The 19,512-nt window shown below is 35.1% G+C and overlaps 1 protein-coding gene and 1 pseudogene across 1 annotated transcript in view; one reads left to right on the top strand and one right to left on the bottom strand.

The window, feature by feature from the left end:
* Nucleotides 1–618: 618 nt before the first annotated feature.
* Nucleotides 619–19,512, bottom strand: part of Plcz1 (phospholipase C zeta 1) — a 51,809-nt gene continuing 32,915 nt past the window's right edge. Inside the window, exons 6-13 of the mRNA XM_026391916.2 lie at nt 18,400–18,549; nt 16,969–17,220; nt 15,341–15,497; nt 11,874–11,990; nt 10,701–10,870; nt 5,868–5,997; nt 1,464–1,613; nt 619–704 (exon numbers count right to left, since the gene is read on the bottom strand). Coding sequence (XP_026247701.2) covers nt 619–704; nt 1,464–1,613; nt 5,868–5,997; nt 10,701–10,870; nt 11,874–11,990; nt 15,341–15,497; nt 16,969–17,220; nt 18,400–18,549 — 1,212 coding nt within the window. The remainder of the gene's footprint in view (nt 705–1,463; nt 1,614–5,867; nt 5,998–10,700; nt 10,871–11,873; nt 11,991–15,340; nt 15,498–16,968; nt 17,221–18,399; nt 18,550–19,512) is intronic.
* LOC113185036 (U6 spliceosomal RNA) lies at nt 4,269–4,369 on the top strand (annotated as a pseudogene).

The following is a 19,512-nucleotide window of genomic DNA, read 5'->3' as shown; positions in this document are numbered from 1 at the left end:
TTTCTTTTATAGATATGGAGCCTAAATATAGTTTGAATGCACATCAATTTCATATGCACTTATAAAGATGTCTGTATAATTACAGGGTACCAAATCCAGTGCACAGTATCTAAGAACTAGCATGAGAATTCAGGGCTAATTACTCTCAAGGATAAAAAAAGGGCATAGAGGGTCTGGCAATCTAATTTCTTCTCACTAAAATATGCAGTAGTGGGTGCCTGGGAGTTAAAACACTCAGACTTCACGTCGTTCATACTGTTAAATATTTGCCAACATATCTTATACAATCAGACATGTTTTAAAAGCCTGTAAGTTCTACTCATTAAAAATGATGGAAGCAAGTTGAAAAAGCAGTGTTGGTGATAAGGACAGAGAACCAGCAGATAAGAACCCCACCTGGGAAAAGGGGGAAACCCACTGAAGTGCCTGTTTTTGTTTTTCCACTGCTCTATTTTGCATTATTTAAAGCAAAGTCCTGATGAAGTGAATGAGTTCAATATTTCTGTTTTTATACAGAATTATTTTGCTTTATGTTAAAAAAAAAGAAAAGCTATGGACATTCATTTTGGCTGTTTTATTGTGGTGTATAGTTAACAATGTGTCAGGGACTCTCTGTTGCTATCTGATGTACCAAACATAAACAAACAGTGAAGCAGGCTCAAGACTCTCACCCGTTTTGGAACACAGAGGAATACGACGGTAACCTGCAAAAGGAATTGTATTGAATTAAAATAATAACAACAAATTAATCAGTTATGAACCCAAAAGTGCTACTGAGAAAAAGGTTGCTTTTTTCTAAATGTACACCCAAAGCCATGGCTGTAGAATTATAGTTCCATCTTGAATGTTAATTTTCCACACACAAAAAATTAAGTATTTGCAATTTCTATTCTGACTTCCAGAATTATGTGCGCCTGAACTGAGCACACAGCATACTCCAAATTAGCCACTGTTCTGCTTCGAGAAGACTCTGTTTCCTAGGTACACCTCAGATGGTGTTAGAAAAGTAAGCATGCTGAATGAAACAAGGTAATTAGGAGCATAGTATAAATCACCCTGGCAGCCCTGGAAAGGGTGGGACAAGGATCATCTCTGGCCCCAGTCTCTTTTCCTCAGGCAAGAGTGAATCATTGCCTCTTCCATCAGTCAGATCCCTTACCCTTTTTTCCTATGGTAGTTATGACTACTCTTCACTGAGACAGAGAACTATGATCCATGTAAAGAAACACACACACACCACATTTATTTACTCAAGTGTTCCTAGGAAGCCCACATCCCCACTCTACTTTCCACATGAGAAGACATTTCTGAAATTCCATGGAAATAAAACAGGTGTGAATACATAAATTTTCCTTTACATCTTACTTCAATAGATAGAGGTGTTTGGTATTTCAAAGTGTGCCTTTGATAAAGACAAGATATGTTTAATGTTCACATGATCATCTTACTTTTAAGAGCGTTACCTTTGTCCATGCATAGAACTGGTAAAGTATATTGCCCAAGAAATTCATTTCCAGTTAGTAAACTTTGAGTTTCAACAACAAAACGTATCAATGCCAGTTCTGGCACTTGAATAATAAATGTGAATGTTTCATTCCATCTTGGACTAAAAGCTGAAATATAAAGGAGTAGATACAAAAAAAATATCATAGACACCATCTCTAGGGAAAAAATAAGTAACAATTACTCTTCAAATTTTTCAACACTTTGATAATAATAATAACATAGCTTGTGTTTCAGAGCACTGGAGTTTTAATTCTCTCAATGAGAAATAAGTTATAATAGTAACAATATTGGCTAAGCTATGTTCTAAAAACTTTACATAGATCACCTCCTTTAATTCTCACAATGACTCATCAGGATTATTACTGCCCCCATTCCCAGATAAAAAAAAAACTGAGCCACAAAGATGTTACAGAACTTCCTAGGGTTTCACATACATAGTAGAGAAGTCCATACACAGAGAGTCTGATTTCAGAGCAGAAACTTCAAATCATCCTGCAATATGACTGATGTGCCTAGGCATTCCCTGAACAAACAAACTGAGACATGAAGTTAACATCATTTCTCGATTCCAGGTCCTATGACACAAATATATCCAAACATAGTTTTTGAACTAAAAACTAGATAACGAATTCTCTAAAGCCAGATCTTCATCTTTCTTTTGACTAAGTGATCATTTCAAGATCCAAAGTGGATGAATAATTTTTTTTTTCTCTGACAAAATAAATCATCCAAAACCAACCAATTCCTTGCCAAAGCAAGAAATCCAAATGGTTTTAGAATATGACCCAAATTATACAAAATGTAGAGCATAATTTAATGGAATCAAGATACTCACATTCAGATCAAATATTTATTTTACTCAGTAAAAACTCAAGGGTTTGGAAAGAAATAATATATATTGTTTTCCAGGTATAAAGGAATGCTACACTTGCTATGTCAATAGTTTCTGTTCTTTTCAGAAGCACTGATGAATTTGTGACTAATTATACTAACACTACATTTTCTGAGTTGCACCTGTGGTCATAAAGGCACATTTAGCAAATGGCAATCCAGGATGTGGTCTATGCCCATGGAAACTGTAAACTAATTGGCTCATGCTGGGATAATAACTTTATTACCTTGACCTAAGAAGAGAAAGAAACATATAGAGTTCAGGAGCAGATTTAGAGTTAATTCTTTATAGACACTACACACTGTCTACAGAAAATTCTTAAAACTGAGTTATATTTGTCCTTCTCCAACCCCATTCATTATATCTACCATTTCTACCTCCTTTCCTTCCTTTGTATCACTATATATCCCTCTGTCTCTATCTGTCTTGGTCTCTCTCTCTCTCTCTCTCTCTCTCTCTCTCTCTCTCTCTCACACACACACACACACACACACACACACACACACACATATATAAATGTGTATTAGATGAGAGTCTCCTAACTTTTAGTTGTCAAAATAAAGGCAATCCAGGATATGAAATTTGATAGAGATTAATGTAGTTTCTACATATGACAAAAACTAAGGAATTACCTTCTCTCTTTATCCAAATATGATCCTTTTCCTCCCAGACTCTCATGTCGATAATGACATTACTGTCACCCCAGTTGTTAAACTCTTGCAATCCCTCATGTCCACGCATCTAGACCTTTACTCCTGCACAATGTTCCTCACATGCATTCCTTTATTACTTTTCTGATGTCACAGCTTTCCTTACCATCTGATTTCTACATCTTTTCTTCATTGAATGCATACCCTGACTCTCTTTTATTTCTTATTTCCCTCTCATACCCTTCTTCCCACCTGGTCTACAGACACAATCCTCCTAACATTGAACTCTGTTTTAGTATCATATTCCTGTTCTAAAAATCTTAATAAAGTCCATAAGAGCTCAGTGTGGCTTTTGCAATTTTCCATAACTACTTCCAATATTATATTCTTCTTTTGCTTTCACTAACCTTTCCTAGGCACCCTGTATTCCACCCACCCTGAGTTTCTTGGCTTTTCCTCAGCATGTTTAAATTTTTATGCTTTATGCTTTAGGACTAATTAGTCTTTCTTCCTTAAATGCTCTTTTTCTCAATCCTTGCAAAAAAAAATCTACATATTCTCCAAGAGCCATCTCTAAATAATGCCCTTTGCTCATACAGTTCTTTCTACTCTCTTTGAAGAACTAATGAATTCACATCATAATGTTTTACTTGTATCTCATCTCTATGCTTGAACTGTAAGCTATTTATAATAAATTTAATTGATAAATGCAGGATAATGTATTTAATAATTGGGAAATACAGAATATATTTAATAAACTGAAATTTTAAGTCCTTTCATACTTGTTAGAGCACCAGGTCTTTGGCATAGCGAGAGCGCTGATTTGATGAACTTAAATGAATTTCTATGGAACAGTTCCATAAAGTTCAGGGATGCGATCAAAATTCTAGAATTTGGGTTCTATATATTTTGCCACGAAGACTCAAGTAGAGGATGGGGGGAACAAGAGGTGGCTTACTCTAAGCTTCTTCACACAGCAGTTACTACTTTTTGACTCGGCCACTGGAAAGGGGCTTCAATCTAAGGGGTGACAAATAAAGCAATAATTCCTCACCAATATCCCATCCAATGGATAACCTGCAACGAGGCAGCAAAAATTTCCCAAATCTTTTCTCCATGACTTTTGCCTTAGAGTCCATGCTGGGGAAGGATTAGGGGAGTGCAAATGAAGCAGTCTGTGGACATTGTTCAAAATTATCATTCAAGAAAAATAAGACTATGGTCCCTTCAGCAGCACATAACACTAAAATTGGAATGATGCAGAGATTATTGGCCTCTGCACAAAAGTGACACACAAATTTATGAAGTATTCCATATTTGGGGATGGATCTGGAGACTACCATGCTAAGTAGAATAAGCCGATCTCAAAAAACCAAAGGTGTAACGTTCTCTCTGATATGTGTTCACTAAGCCACAGCAAGAGGAGAGAGGAGTATAGATGTTCAGTGAATAAGACAAAGAGGAATGAAGGGAAAAGCAGAGGGATGGGAATAGGAAAGGCTGCAGAATTAATCTGACATATAAGAACATATGTTCAGCTGGGCACAGTGGCACATGCCTGTAATCCCAGCATCTTGGGAGGCTGAGACAGGAGAATCACAAGTTCAAAGCCAACCTCAGCAAAAGCAAGGCACTAAGCAACTCACTGAGACCCTGTCTCTAAATAAAATACCAAATAAGGCTGGGGATGTGGCTCAGTGCCCCTGAGTTCAATCCCTGGTACACCCTCCACCCGCAAATAAATAAATAAATATATATATATATATATATATATATATATATATATATACACACACACACACACACACACAGGTACATATATGAATATGAATATACCACATTAAATTTTAACATTGTGTTTCAACATTGAATTTCAACATCCACAAGACTGGGATCCTAATTAGGATAAGATATATTCAATGCTTGTATAAATAGATCAAAATAGATTCTACTGTCATGTACAATTAAAAAGAACAAATAAAAATTTTTAAGAAAGAAGAAGAACAAGACCACACCAGATCCTCTACCAATGTCATTTAGTCTAGAGCATATTTCCAGACCCTGAAATGAAATATACTATGCTCTGGAAATATCTATTTAAAGAGGATTCCAGATGCAAGGATCAGTTCCAAGGTCTCCTCTAAGGTGATCCTGACTAGGGCTTAATCCCAGGAGCCTATCCTTTTCAACATTTCCTTAGTAATTTCAACCTCAGAGAAGAAATGATAATGCCAGTACTGAAATTACATAAAATGTCCCTGGATACTGGAAGGTGGAAAATCTTACCTAAGTCATTCCTTCCAATCCTGCACTTCTCTTTTGGCAAAAATGACTGCATTATGAATCTAAATATTGGATGAGTAGGTTTTTATAACTTCTTTAGCCTGAGTCAGAAGCTACAGATCTTTGATCTAAAATAATTCAAGCAGTGAGGTAAAAATGTGTAATACATTGTGTCAGAACAATCATGAGATTTTCATTTAATACAAAGATTACACACTAAATAGATTTGCAGTTGTCAAAATGTCTCTCAGAAATATGGAAGAAAACATAAAAAGGAGGTAAAAGTGAAAACAGCAATAATTTTGCATGTCAGATAAATCATTCTAATTTTTCTATCTGTTATCTGAAAACATACCTAAATAACCTCATCACTATTGAACTGTTTTTCAGTTAACATTTCGGTAATCTTGAACATAACAACCTTTGCCTTAGGAATAACAAATGTGTGTGTGTGTGTGTGTGTGTGTGTGTGTGTGTGTATGTGTAATTTGCAAGCTTTCCAACAAGAAGACTAATAAGATATATTAGGAGCTCACCATTTTTTTTAACTACACGAGTCTGCTGTTTCATATGATCATTTGGAACACCAAAAACTTCCACAATCACTAATGTGTCAATCTTGTTAGAGGATGAGTTACCAAGAGGCAACTGGATACCACTGATGAGCTGCACAAATGCATATGAACATGAGAATTTAGCAAAATATTAAACTGCATTAACACAATTTCAAAATAAAATCAATTGCATATTCTAAAAAATTTGATAGACTCTATCAGTTCCTACAAAATTGAATCTGTAACACAAGGCAAATTTTAGAATCAAAGTCTTTTACTCTCAAGTATCAATAGATAAATACTAAGACCATGTCTAAATCATTCCATTTTACTAAAATGTGTTTAGTACAGCAGAATCCACAAGATCCAGGGTTTGAGTCATTACCATATTTTATGTAATTCTGGCTTGGGGGTTCTTATACCAGGTGCTATTCCTAAATTCATACTAAGTATACTGAAAAAAATTAAAAGTAAAATGAATATTCCTTCTAAAATGTAAAAAAATTTCATAATTCATTATAAATGTTTGAATAATTTATCAAATTTTGCATTATCCGTTTTATCTGTATTGTCATAAGTAACCTGAGTTTGATAAAAATCACATATCTCATATGCATATTAGAGACTGGGTATCAAAAGAATGTTAAACAAAGTAATTAATAATAGTTTTACTTAGATATTTATTAGCCAAGCTAATTATTAAATCAGAACTTTGCTTTATTTTTAGGAACAAACTGAATCCAAAAAGGTATTTATAATGTACTAACTTAGGGTAAGAAATGGAAGTTAGGTCATAACTTTAATTCCTGAAGACTTATAGAGGAATAATAAATAATTAAGTTAGGTGTTTTTTTTTAAGAAAAATAGAAGGAGGGTGGGAGAGATGTACAGAGGGTTAGAAGGAGGGACATTTATTATGGCATTTGCTAGAAACCTGAGTGATTACAATATTTAGCAATCAATATTCATGGGGCTTCAATCAGCATAATTACACATCAAGTTTTTAGAAAGAACATAGACCTGTAGTACATTGGTCCCAAATATCAGTGTGTACCAGCTAACTATCAGCAAATCAGATAGCAGACCTTTATCAAAATGGAGAAGCTCTGCTTTCGTAAGCCTCAGGCCAAACAAAATAAAACATGGCCTAATTCCTAATTTTAGTATACATAATTGAATATGAAACTCTAATTAACAAAGCCCCCCTAAAAGGCACCGCAGAAGACGGGATGTCAAACAGAAAACCCTGCCGCTGGGCAACCAGAGTGGCTCTTTCATCCTGTGGTCTTACACAGAAGATTTTGAATCTAGATAGTGATTCCATGTTTTTATAAGTTTGAAAATAACTGATCTCAACCTAAATGCTGTTTGTAGATGACAAAGATTAAACCAGAAATGTTGAATGCCTACATGGGGAACATAAGAAAGCCAAGAGTAAAACTATCCCCTCTGATTTCCAGGTCATGTTCCACACAATGTGTGCAAGTCATAAAGTAACTGCAAATCTCCATAGAATAATCAAGAAAGAATTCACACAGCCATGGACGAGAGAACCACTAGCTCTGTCTAACTGCCCCCCACTTATACCTCTGTGAAACTTCAGAGTACAAGGGTTTTGGTTAACTTTTTTGTTGCCGTGACTGAAAGACCTGAAAAGAACAGCATAGAGAAGGGAAAGTTTACTTTGGCTCACAGTTTCAGAGGTTCTGTTCATGGTCAGCCAACCCCATAGCTCCAGACCTGAGTCGAGGCAGAATATCATGGCAGAATATCATGGCAGAAGGGTGTAGCAGAGGAAAGCAGTCAGGACATGGAAACCAGGAAGCATCAGAATTCTGCTCACCAAGGAAAAATACAAACCCCAAAGGCACATTCCCAGGAGGCTTCTTCCTCCAGCCTGCCTACAGTCTACCTGCCTACAGTTACTGCCCAGTTAATCCATACCAGTGGGTTAATCCACTGATCAGATTACACCTCTTATAAATTAATCATTTTACCTCCAAATTTCTTGCATTGTCTCACATATGAACTTTTGGGGAACACCACATATCCAACCATAACAGCTAGCAGGTGGCATCTGTAAGAACCTGTGCACACAAACTATCTTCCACATTCTATTTCTGATAAATGGGTACATATATTCTCTTTTATATTCTCAACAGGAAAAAGAAATCATTCACTCAGTTAACTTACATGTATTGAGCATAGGCTTTGTGTTAGTTACTATAAAGAAGATTGAACACAACACAATTCTTGCACAGACAAGTGGGGGATAAGGTTAAATAACAAGTCAATAAATGATTATAATAATGTGTGGTATGTGCTATAGCTTGTGCACGAATAGGGTGTGATGGAAGAATAGAGGGAGAATACAAACCTAGCTACAACCCAGCCAAGGAAAAATCTTTCAAAAGGAAGTGATTCCTAAGTTTTGCAAAATGAGTCAGAATGCAATAGGAGGTAAAGGATGGAATAAAAGTTTGGTCAGAAGAAAAAGCATATGCAACATAGAGGTGGATCATGATCAGAGAAGGATCCTACTTTCATGTAGGTGTAGAATAAAGTTAAGGCTAGAGTTGGTGAGAAATAGGGATAGAGAAGTAGGTCAAGGCCTAAGTAGAAAAGAAACCAGTAAGCAAAAATAAATATGAAGTATGTAGATAAGATTAGCATTGTAGCATTGTAGCTAATCAACTTGCAGAAGAAGGATCAAAAAAACTGAGACAGGATATCTGAAAATCCCTTAGGAAGCCATAGTAGGCCCAGTGACTGAATTTCTGAAATCAGGCAGCAGCATAGGAGATCAGACCTAGAGAACAGATAAGTGAGATGATAGGAATAGAACCAGCAGGATTTAAAGACGAGGAAGATGTATAAGATTGAGTTGTTCCTTCCCATATTCTAGTCTGAGCTGATGTATCTGTGGTACCATTCATTGATAAATAAATAAAATATCAAAAGTAGATTTAACTACGAAGAGATATTTAGGTTTTAAAATATTAAGTTTGACAGACTGGTGATTAAATAGGTAGGGGTACTAAATAAACTATTAAAATAGTCTTAGGTTCTAAAAGTGAGGTCAGATTAAGGATTTCAGTATTGTTGGTGGTTAAACAATGAATGTTTGTGAAAGAAAATCAAAACAATATTTAGTTAGAAAGGAAAGTGAGACAGAATCTCTCAGGTGGCAGATTAAATTGAGAGTGAATATGTCTTAAAAGGCATTAAAGAGAGATTCAGGTGGAATGGGAAGGATCTTACAAGAGGCTGATACACCTCTTCTCACTAGATCAACCATTTAAAGATGCAGAAAGGCTGTCAACACTACAGTATTGTTATATAATAAGCTCAATAGTCACTATTTTGCCAGATCCTAGAAAGAGTGTCAACTAATCAGTTTTTGGTGATCTACTATTTTAGTCAATTTCTTCCTTTCCAACAGATGCTCCTAGTTTAGTGTCACAAAATCCTGGACAGCCAGAAGTAAAGTCAGCTCCATCATTCATTGGCCATGGCCACCATCATTTCAATCCCATTCATCTTCACTGTATACTCTTTCCACATTAATTTCTGGAAAACAACTCTCAAAACTCTCATTGACTGCTGAGCTAAAATGGGCAGGGCCTGAAGTAGATAAGACTTGTCTCCCAAACCATGTGATGTCATGATAGTGGAAAGAGCTGAGGTAGGAAGAGTTTCCAGAGAAGCATACTCAAGCTCACTGTTTCAGGGCCTTTGGCATCCAAATAATGAGGGGCAAGAGCTCTAAACAGTCAGAAGAGCCAACAAAACTGCACTAAGTAGCAGCACGAGACACAATAAACCAATCCAGAAATAGAAATATCAGTCTTCACCAAAATTCCAGAACGGGTTCTGATAGGGATTTATGTGGTTCTAGAAACAACTAGTTAAATAGAAGGGGACCAAAGAGATTATACCTACCCAATGTATTTGCAAATGAGAGGTGCTAGTATAGTTTAAAATAGGGTTTGCTCACAATTAAGTGGAGGAAAAAAATGCAAGTAGAGATTTCTCAAAAGATTCAGTGACATTTTTTAAAAGTAAATAAATTTTCCATTTAGATTATAAAGAATAAGAAGGAGGTTCAGAAAAAAGGAAGCTGTATGAGGTAAATAACAACTGGGGAAGAGGGACTGATATTGCGAGGGAAAACTTTGCATCGACATTTAAACTAATGAAGACTAAAATCAACAGATAGAACAAATGTTAAAAGCTCTCCTAAAATGCAGAGGAGAGGGGAACATTCTAAAGTTGACATAAATTGGTAGACATAAAGGACAGACACTGGAGAAAAGCATACAGACACTTTTCCTTTCTAAGCAATCAAATCATGTTCATAGATATAAGGGGAGGAAAAGGTCTGAACTACAAAAGATTAATTCTGGAGATTAATGTAAAAAGACAGCTCCAAACAATTTCCTGGTGGAACTTTATTCTTTAAAGTTAAAGAGGGGGAAAAAAAAAGTAGCAAGGTCATTAGTGGACTGAACTCAGACCTCTCTATAACAATGTTAAATGCTGAGATACAATGGAATAGTATAAATAGATCTTTGAGAAGAGAAAGTTCTGGCCTCAATATTTCTATTCACAGGCAGGTAATCATTCATGTAAAGATGCAACAGAAAGGCATTTTTCAGATATGGAAAAATGTTGAAATATCACCAAATTATAGTACCCGAAATGATTTAACATAAGCTTAAAAGGCATGAAAGAAAACTAATGGAATTCAAAAATATTAATGTAGGCTATCTTATTTATGTAATAATCAAAATAAGTAAAAGTCATCAATCTTACCCTTATTGTAAGTGTAAGTGGATTGCTGTCTCTTATTTTACTTGGATTAAAGTTTGATTTAGCATCTCTTAGGAATTGGGGTTTCAAAATATATCCACAGCCACCATTATCCAAAAATTTCCCATTTTGCAGATCCATGGGCAGACCAGGAGTTTGGAAATTCAAGGCCACTGTGAGAAAGAAGTATTTGACATTGTCAGGAAATTAGGGGTACAATTAAAAAGACACAGTTAAATGACTTACTGAAATCTAACCATGGGTTATTTTGCTTCAAATAATTCTGAGAACAAACATCACCAGCCTAATGATTTATGATTTTTAAACTTTTTCCTCCTGCCGTGTCTGTATTAATGTATGGTGATGGGGTGAAAAGTTTAATCTGAAAATTAAATTAGCTTTGTGTAAAGAAGTCAAAATGGTACACAGTGTAGACTACACAGTAAACAAACCCACATGTCAGGTAAATTCAAGAAATATAAAAATTTTAAAAATCGGTACTTTAAATGTCAGAGGTGAAGATACCAACTATATCACAGACTTTCAGGTCAAATGGGTGCTGTTATCATGTGAGGATGAGTGAGAAACAGGGTGATAATTGCTAAAATATAGAAGCAACTTAATATAGCCTGATAAGTAGCCACTGCATGCAGTAGCCCCAGTCTCCCCACCAGCCTTGCCACAATCCATAGAGGATGGGCTAAAACCAGGCACTTTCCGACTGGCTAGTGCCAGTATTGCACCAGCTATTCCCTTAGAATAAGGAGAAACTTATAAGGACAAATAACCACACCGTGCGATCCTACTCACTTTTCAAGACTATGAATATAGAATCTCTACAAAGTTTAAGTGACAGAGGTCAGTTGATCTGAAAAAGACTTGAACCTGACTTCCTGGCAAAGGAATGTGATCTTCTATGTTGTCTGCACATCTATTTCTGTTTGTTCCCTTCCTCCACCACCTATGTCCCATGATAACTCCTCATGAATTTGGTTGCCATGTCACCAGCCCTCACCTAGATTTACCCTCTTCAACCTATTTAGGAATGACTTCAAATCTTGAAATCAATGCTTCATCATTTTGTGCCCCCAGTGACTAATATATTTTTTCATGTATTTTTCATTAATTCATAAAATTAATTCAACTTACTTTTGCAAACAACCCAATGTAACATACCCATTTGACAACCTATATTCCAAAACTCTTGAGGATTAAAGTTAGAAGAGTCTGCTCTTGTTGCTTTAGGATATATTCTGGTAATGAAATTCTTGGTGTGAAAAATAAACTCATAGGCTACAAGAAAAATTATTAAAACATTGTGAAAGATTTAAAATAAATAAACTACTACTACTCTGCATTATATAATTCTACAATAGTTTCAATAAAGTTGTTACATATTATTTTGGCAAATCTATGAGTAATTCAGGAAAATCAAAATGAATCCCATGCCTTTTTTATAGTATAAATCATACTTGTTGATTAATAATAATTTCATTACCCAATTTATGTACACTGATAATTTACTTGAAGAAAAGAATGAATTCATTTTCATTTCTTTTTTTCCAAATCCAAATTAACTTCTTTTTACTATAAGAATATATAAAATTTCCAAAATAAAATATATTTATTTTTTTAAAACAAAAGTAACATCTTTCCCCATTTCTTCTAACTTTGATTTTCACAACAGGATAGAATCACATGGTAAGTCATATGAAGCTATATGATGTTAGCTAAATTTATTTGACTGAACATTTCACGGATTCACAGGTCCTAACGGTAACCTCAGTTCATTCAGTTCAGCTCCCACCCCTCCACTCCATCATCTTCTCCCCAAAGTCATTCAATCTCTACTGTCTTTCACTAAAAAACTCACCACCACTCAATAATGTTATTGACCCTCAATATCTTTCTTACTGAAATAATGTCTATATACAACATTGTTGGTATTTCTATTCATTTTAAATTACTTGAGACTTAAAACTAACACATACCTTTCATCATTTAGAACTCCAGTAAATTTTCAAACATAGATTTCATGTTTTTCCAAGATTGTCTTCTTCTACTAACCAGATCCTGTACCCACAACCATTCCTGCTAGTATGATGGCCAATTGTGGGAGAAGCAGTAATTGTGTATGGCCCACTATATTTGCTAATGGAACTAAGACAAAATCATTTCTTTCCTCATCCTAAAAACTACTCATTAGAAAGTATTGTCAATTTTTAAATTGCAATTAATTTTTCATCAATACTTATTTTTGAAAGTTGCACTCTCCTTGAAAGTTATTTGAAACCATTCATGTAAACATGCCTGGGTGTATCATGCTTTCTTATCTAGTTCTAACGGATGTCTGTCCTTAGGCAAAACATATACCCTTCCAGGTCTTAATGTTTCTCATGTACAAAGTAATACATGATTAATCACTGAGGGCCCATTACATAATATGATTTTGTCACTTCTGAGATTTTAACTTTAGATATTAAACATGATTTGATATTACAAATGCAGTAATTTGTAATGCAGTCCTTTATAGAAACATGGAGAAATCAAACAAAACAAGAAGAAATAAAATTACATGTAATATCATCACTCAGTTAAGAACCACTGATACAGATTGGTATATATCTTTCCATTCTTTTCTATTTATATGCTAATTTTCAAAATTGAATAATATTGTTTATTCCCTTTTACAAACTGCCTTTCTTTATTATTAATGTGAGAACCTTTCCATTTCAATAAACTTCATCTACTACATTCTTTTAATGTTTATTATATTTGCAATAATACTAGGTACCTTTGCAGTTAAAACCTTTGCCAACTTCATTAATTAGTTACTACTGACTGTGCAAAAAAAGCTCTATACTCTCTGAAATCAGACAACAATGCTGCACTTTAAGATTCTACCTAGCACTACCCAATTCTTTCCAAAAAATTTTGCAAGTTTTAATATGATGAAATTCAAAAAATTATAACTACTTCTGCTATGCCCGGAAGTCTTGTCCTCATAAATAATACAAATTTCTAATAGTTTTGAAGGAACAGAGGCCAGTCAATAAAGCAGAACATTCAAACTCTCTTGACCATATCACACAGCAAGAAATATATTTTACATATCAACCAAACACACACATACACACACATAAGCACACACCTGTTTCATAAAACAGTGCTTATTCTTACTGCCTGAAATATTCTGTTGTATTCTATCTTTCCATTTCATTCTGCACCATTCTACTCTACCCTATTCTATTAACTGTAGTCCAGATCTATTATATTGATTTTTGGTTATAAACCTAACTGTAGTCCAGATCTATTATATTGATTTTTGGTTATAACCCATTGTGGTTTTTGTTTTGTTTTATTCCTTTGGGGGGGGATGGGATATAAGGGATTGAACTCAGTGGCACTAGGCCACTGAGCCACATCCCCAGTCTTATTTTGGATTTTATTTAGAGACAGGGTCTCAATGAGTTGCTTAGCACCTCACAATTGCTGGGGCTGGCTTTGAACTCGCTCGCAATCCTCCTGTCTCAGCATCCTAGGCCACTGAGATTACAGGCGTGTACCACTGTGCCTGGCTGTTTTGTTTTATTATTAAAAAAAAAAAAAGCAAACATGCGGGTGGGCTTTAAATATCCAGGATCTTTCTAATAGTTTCGAAATATGAACTAAAACATACTTCAAAATGCTGAGGCAAAATGCTGCCCCAGTGAAGTTAACCAAAAACATATTAGTCTGCAATACCAAACACGTTTTCTCAAGCCAATTGCAGGTGCTGATTTTCCTGCTGCAGTGTTTCTACACAAGATGATTGGGTGCAATTCTTATAAGAAGGATTTAGTGAGTCACCTGTTAACTTAGTTGCCTATCCCTTTGTGACACTTTCTATTATAATATCTAAAAAGAAGATGGTCTGTTTCCCATTCACCTTCCCAGGGATTATTTTATTTCTGGTGTAACCAAACAGAAGAACTCCTTCAGATTTAGAATCAGAAGGCAGTTAGAAGAAGATGCAGAGACAGGTGGAACCTCTGGAGGTGTGCCATGGCCGTGCACACTCTACACAGCAATCCAGTAGTCCAGCCTGGGTATTTCCCTCTCCTCTTCTTAGACACAGCCTCCAAGTCTAATGAACTCTTCCCTCTTCAATGCTGTTGAATTTACAAAATTCCTGTCTCCACTCTCTCTGCCCTGCCATAAACCTTCCTCATCTCCTTTCTGCCTGCAGCCAATGTCATCAGAGGTACCTTTCAGAAATACACAGTAGATCAGGCCATTCCTGAGGCTGCAGTCTGGCTCCTGCTGGCCTTTGCACCCAAGACAAAGTCCAAATGCTCAGCCTGCCTCTGCAACCCTGTGACCCCCTGCTGTGCCACATAAACCACTCACCAGGGTCCCATCCACAAAAGGGTCCATGTTGGACATTTAATCAAAATTGTATGACTCAAAGAAGGTAAATAGCAGCGAAGTTCTGTGGAATAAAATTTAACATAACCTTAGGCATGTGTATAACCCTATCTAAATTATGTTAAGTATGTTGAAATCTTATGAGAATATAAATATGTAAGTATCATTGATCCATCTCAACCTATATATAACTGATTTAAATGCTGCATCATTTGAATCATAAGCATTTACCTTACCTCTCGTCTTTGAAAGTTTTCGAGCTTGTGTCTCACCAATAGAATTATTTTCATTAAATTGCTGATATAGTCTTGAATATTGAAAGCTTTTGAACTTCTCAGCTTTAGTATAAATGACAAGATCAGATAAGGCCAAAGATATTCTTATCTTCCTGACCTAAAAATGAAATGTAGTCATTTCACATTTTTATACTAATCATTTGAAAATTTCCTTTTCCAATCAAGAAAATATACTTTCAAATAGATCATTTTATTCTTTTCATAAGATTATTTCCTCAAAAAGTATTTGGTTTAAGTCATGTGATTATTTTATGAATATAATATTTAATGGCAATACAGCTAGCCTAAATAAATTTAAAATTCAAATTAATATAATAAGTATTAAGGATAACAATTATTAATGTTTTCTTTTTCTCAAAGATCTCAGTTTATTCTTGTGAATTTTGTAAATTTAGAAGTTTTAGTCATGAATAAGCATATTTCCAGTTTGCTCCAACATTTTGGAATAGCATTTGTTCTTTTACAGACCAGGATTTATCCCTCTATATTTCCAAGTTTGATAGAGTGTGGGGAATGGGGGGGAGTAGGAGGATGGGCAGAGGACACAATGACACATCCCTTGCTCATGCTTGATCCATGTGTTTAAATAAGGATCATGCAGGTTGGCCCCAGCCAGTAAGAGCTTTTCATCCCCCTAGAATCAGTAATTGGTTCAGAAATGTGCACATAACCAGCTCATAGTTGATGTACAAATGAAATTTTGCCTACTGTGCTAAGGTGTTCATAGACATGCTACTGCCTTTGAACCTGAAATGAAATGATATAAAGCTGAATTTTCACAATATTCAGAGAAAGTGAGACCAAAGATGGAGGAAGAAATAAAATCCTGTTGCCCTTAATTGAGACAGTATACCAAGGCACTCCTCAAAATAAAATTCCTTTCCCTGAACCTGGCATTATGTGGGCCAATTACCTAATTCTCCTTTTAGTTAACCCAGTTGGACTAGTTTCAAGCCACATGCAAACTAGTATACCTTCTTTTGATACACTAATATGTATAGTTAAAACACAGCATTTCATAAATATTTTCTTCTCTCTTTGTGAAGGTGGAGAAATTATGTGGTTTATCTCTATCTTTTGTACTTTGCACCATGCCTCATATATAAGAGCTCATAAAAACTGGTGACTATAGTGAAAAAATAGGAAGAACTAACATAATAAATAATTATTTTTAATTTTATTTACTTTTTGTTTATTTTTTAATTTTTATTTTTTGCAGCTGTGGTGATTGAACACAAGGCCTAATGCATGCCAATAAAGCACTCTAACCATTGAGCCACATATTTAAAAGATTACTCTTTTTTAAAATATATATATTTTTAGTTAAAGTGGACACGATATCTTTATTTTATTTTTTATGGGGTGCTGAGAATGGAATCCAATGCCTCACACATGCTAGGCAAGTGCTCTACCACTGTCTATTTTTTAAAAGTAAAATTTAAATGATAGATCTCAGGTTTCATATGGAAGAAAATGATTCTTCTTTCTAGGGTCTTTTCAATTCTCCACCAATAAGAAATTAGATATTTTTCAATCACTTGTAAGAGTCTCGCAACGCATCATGTCACCTTCTTTTTCTTGAAAAGTGTTATTGGAAGTGTCTTTTTTTCCTCCATTTCCGTTTCTTTATTGAGTCTTGTCAAAAATTTATCATATGATTCTGTTTCTTTCACTTCTTCTTCTTCTTCCTCCTCCTGCTCTTGTTCTTCTTCTTCTTCCAATTCCTCCACTTTACCATGCTTATTGAAACCATGCCTTGCATGAGTTTCCTTTAGGGTTCCTATTTTCTTATTTTTAACTAGTACTTTGAACTTCAGTGCCTGTAGAAACAGTTTTGAAAGAGAGACACAATCACACATTTACGAGTAAGTTTGCATTGTTACAGCCATGGCAAAGTGTTTCGTCATACTTTCATGAGAAAGAGATAAAATTTCCCTAATGTTTAATGATGCTGAGCACCTTTTTGTATGCCTGTTGGCCATTTTTATGCCTTATCTGGAGATACATCTGCTAAGGTTTTGTGGGGTTTTTGTTTGTTTTTTTTTTTTTTGTAATGAGGCTATTTGTTTTTCTAGTATTGAGCTATCTGTATTCATTATAAATTTTGGATAGTAACCTCTTATCTGGTATATGGTTGCAAATGTTTGCCCCCAATATTGAGGCTGCCATGTCATTTTGTTGGTTGTTTCCTTCACTGTGCAGAAGTTTTTATATGTGAAATAGTCCCATTTATTTACTTTTTCTTTTATGGCCTGATGGTGTAATATCTACCTTAGTAAGATATGTAAGGGACCCATCTGATTGTGGCTGAGGGAACAAGCCAGTTGAAGACTGAATTGAGTTCACTAGAATTTATTAGTAAGAAAGTCTTTGGAGACCATAAGAATGCTGGAGCCGGTGGAAGAGGAAGCCAGAGTGGATAGGTTGCAAGGAGATAAGAATATGAAAATCTAGGATATGAAAGAAGGTAATCACAATTGGAAAAGAAGTGAAGTCCTGGTGGCAAAGGAAAGGTGTTTTTGCAAACCAAATACTTGAATATGCTCAAAATTTGACAGAAAGAGGTCCTAGATTCAGGAAACTGAAAAGAGCAGATTTATAAAGCAGACTCTGCTCCGTATCTGTTGAGATATTGGTATGTATTGTTCATTCTCTGGACTTCTTTCCTCTTTCTTTGCTTTTTGCCCATAAAATCTATCAAACACCTGGGGTATATTAATTGCCTTGAAATGGTGGGCCCATGAAATAAGATATGAAATCACAATGTGGGTTTTATATCTATGTCCATACATTTTCTTTATTTATATATTCTCTTTATTCACCTCCATATTCACAAGAACATTTCCTAGGCAACACATGCAAAAATAAGCCTCTGTAAATAATCAAAACTAAACATTTTCATTTTCATTGGTCTCTAACCTCTTCTCAAGGGCCAATAAGAGAATAACATGATTTGTGGGTTTGTTCTCTTAACCTGAGCTTCTTAGGCAAAATGTTACCTCTGGTGAAGGTAGTTTGTCTATATAATCGTCAAGCAAGTCAGAAAGCAGGGAATCTCCAAAAGTAGTCTGCAAAACGTCTGCCATTACTTCTTGCTGGGAAGGAGAGCAGTGGTTTTCTAAAGAGAGCACCACTGGGTACTCAGATGTCTAAAAAATTAACCAATACTATGATTATTAATCAGAACTTTTAAACAAGTTTAATACAATTAATATAAGCACTTTATTTTTACACTCACTTCTAATGTTCAGTACCCTTGCATCATAATTAAGTATTCTTTAAAGTACTTTTACATTTGAAAAGACAGAACCATTAAATCTGCATGAAAAGAAAAATTATTACATTTGCTCCAAAAGTATAGGGAAAAAAATCTAAAACATCAATCAATAGATTCTTATTTAAATTAATTATACCATGTCTATATAAAGAGATGAAACAGATTACTAGTAAAGTAGAGTTACATACACTATTATTCTAAAAAGTTATCTATAATACAGTTTTTATAAAGAAAAACACATTGCCCGCTATAGTTCGGATGTTGAATGTCCCCTCATGTGCAGAGGCTTGGTCCCATTTTGGCACTGTCAGAGGTAGGGAAATCCTTAGGCGGTGAGGGCTAGTTGAGGCCTTTCAGGTACCAGGGGCATGTCCTTAAAGAGGATAGTGGGATCCATCTATTCTTTTTTCTCTTTCATGTGCTGATTGTGCTGTTACATGCTTCCACAAAACTTAGAATATATATATTTCTTTGGTTTTTTGTACTGGGGACTGAACCCAGGGGTGCTTAATCACTCAGCAACATTCCCAGGCATTTTATTTTATTTATTTGTTTTTTTAGAAACTGGGTCTCACTGAGGTACTTAGAGCCTCCCTAAGTTGTTGAGTTTGACTTTGAACTCACGATCCTCCTGTCTCAGCCTCCCAAGCCAATGGGATTACAGGCATGTGCCACTATGCCCAGCTTATATATATATATATATATATATATATATGTATTTCTTATAAACTACATGTGCCAATAACTAGACCCAAGGTTATTTCTTAGCAATAACTATAAATATATTTATTTTTTTCTCTTTCCCAAATATCAAGGGTGACTATCTTGAGTGGGA

The sequence above is a fragment of the Urocitellus parryii genome, chromosome 5 (genome assembly GCF_045843805.1).
Source record: "Urocitellus parryii isolate mUroPar1 chromosome 5, mUroPar1.hap1, whole genome shotgun sequence".
NCBI classification, from domain to species: domain Eukaryota; kingdom Metazoa; phylum Chordata; class Mammalia; order Rodentia; family Sciuridae; genus Urocitellus; species Urocitellus parryii.
This window is presented reverse-complemented; position numbering and strand designations above follow the sequence as displayed.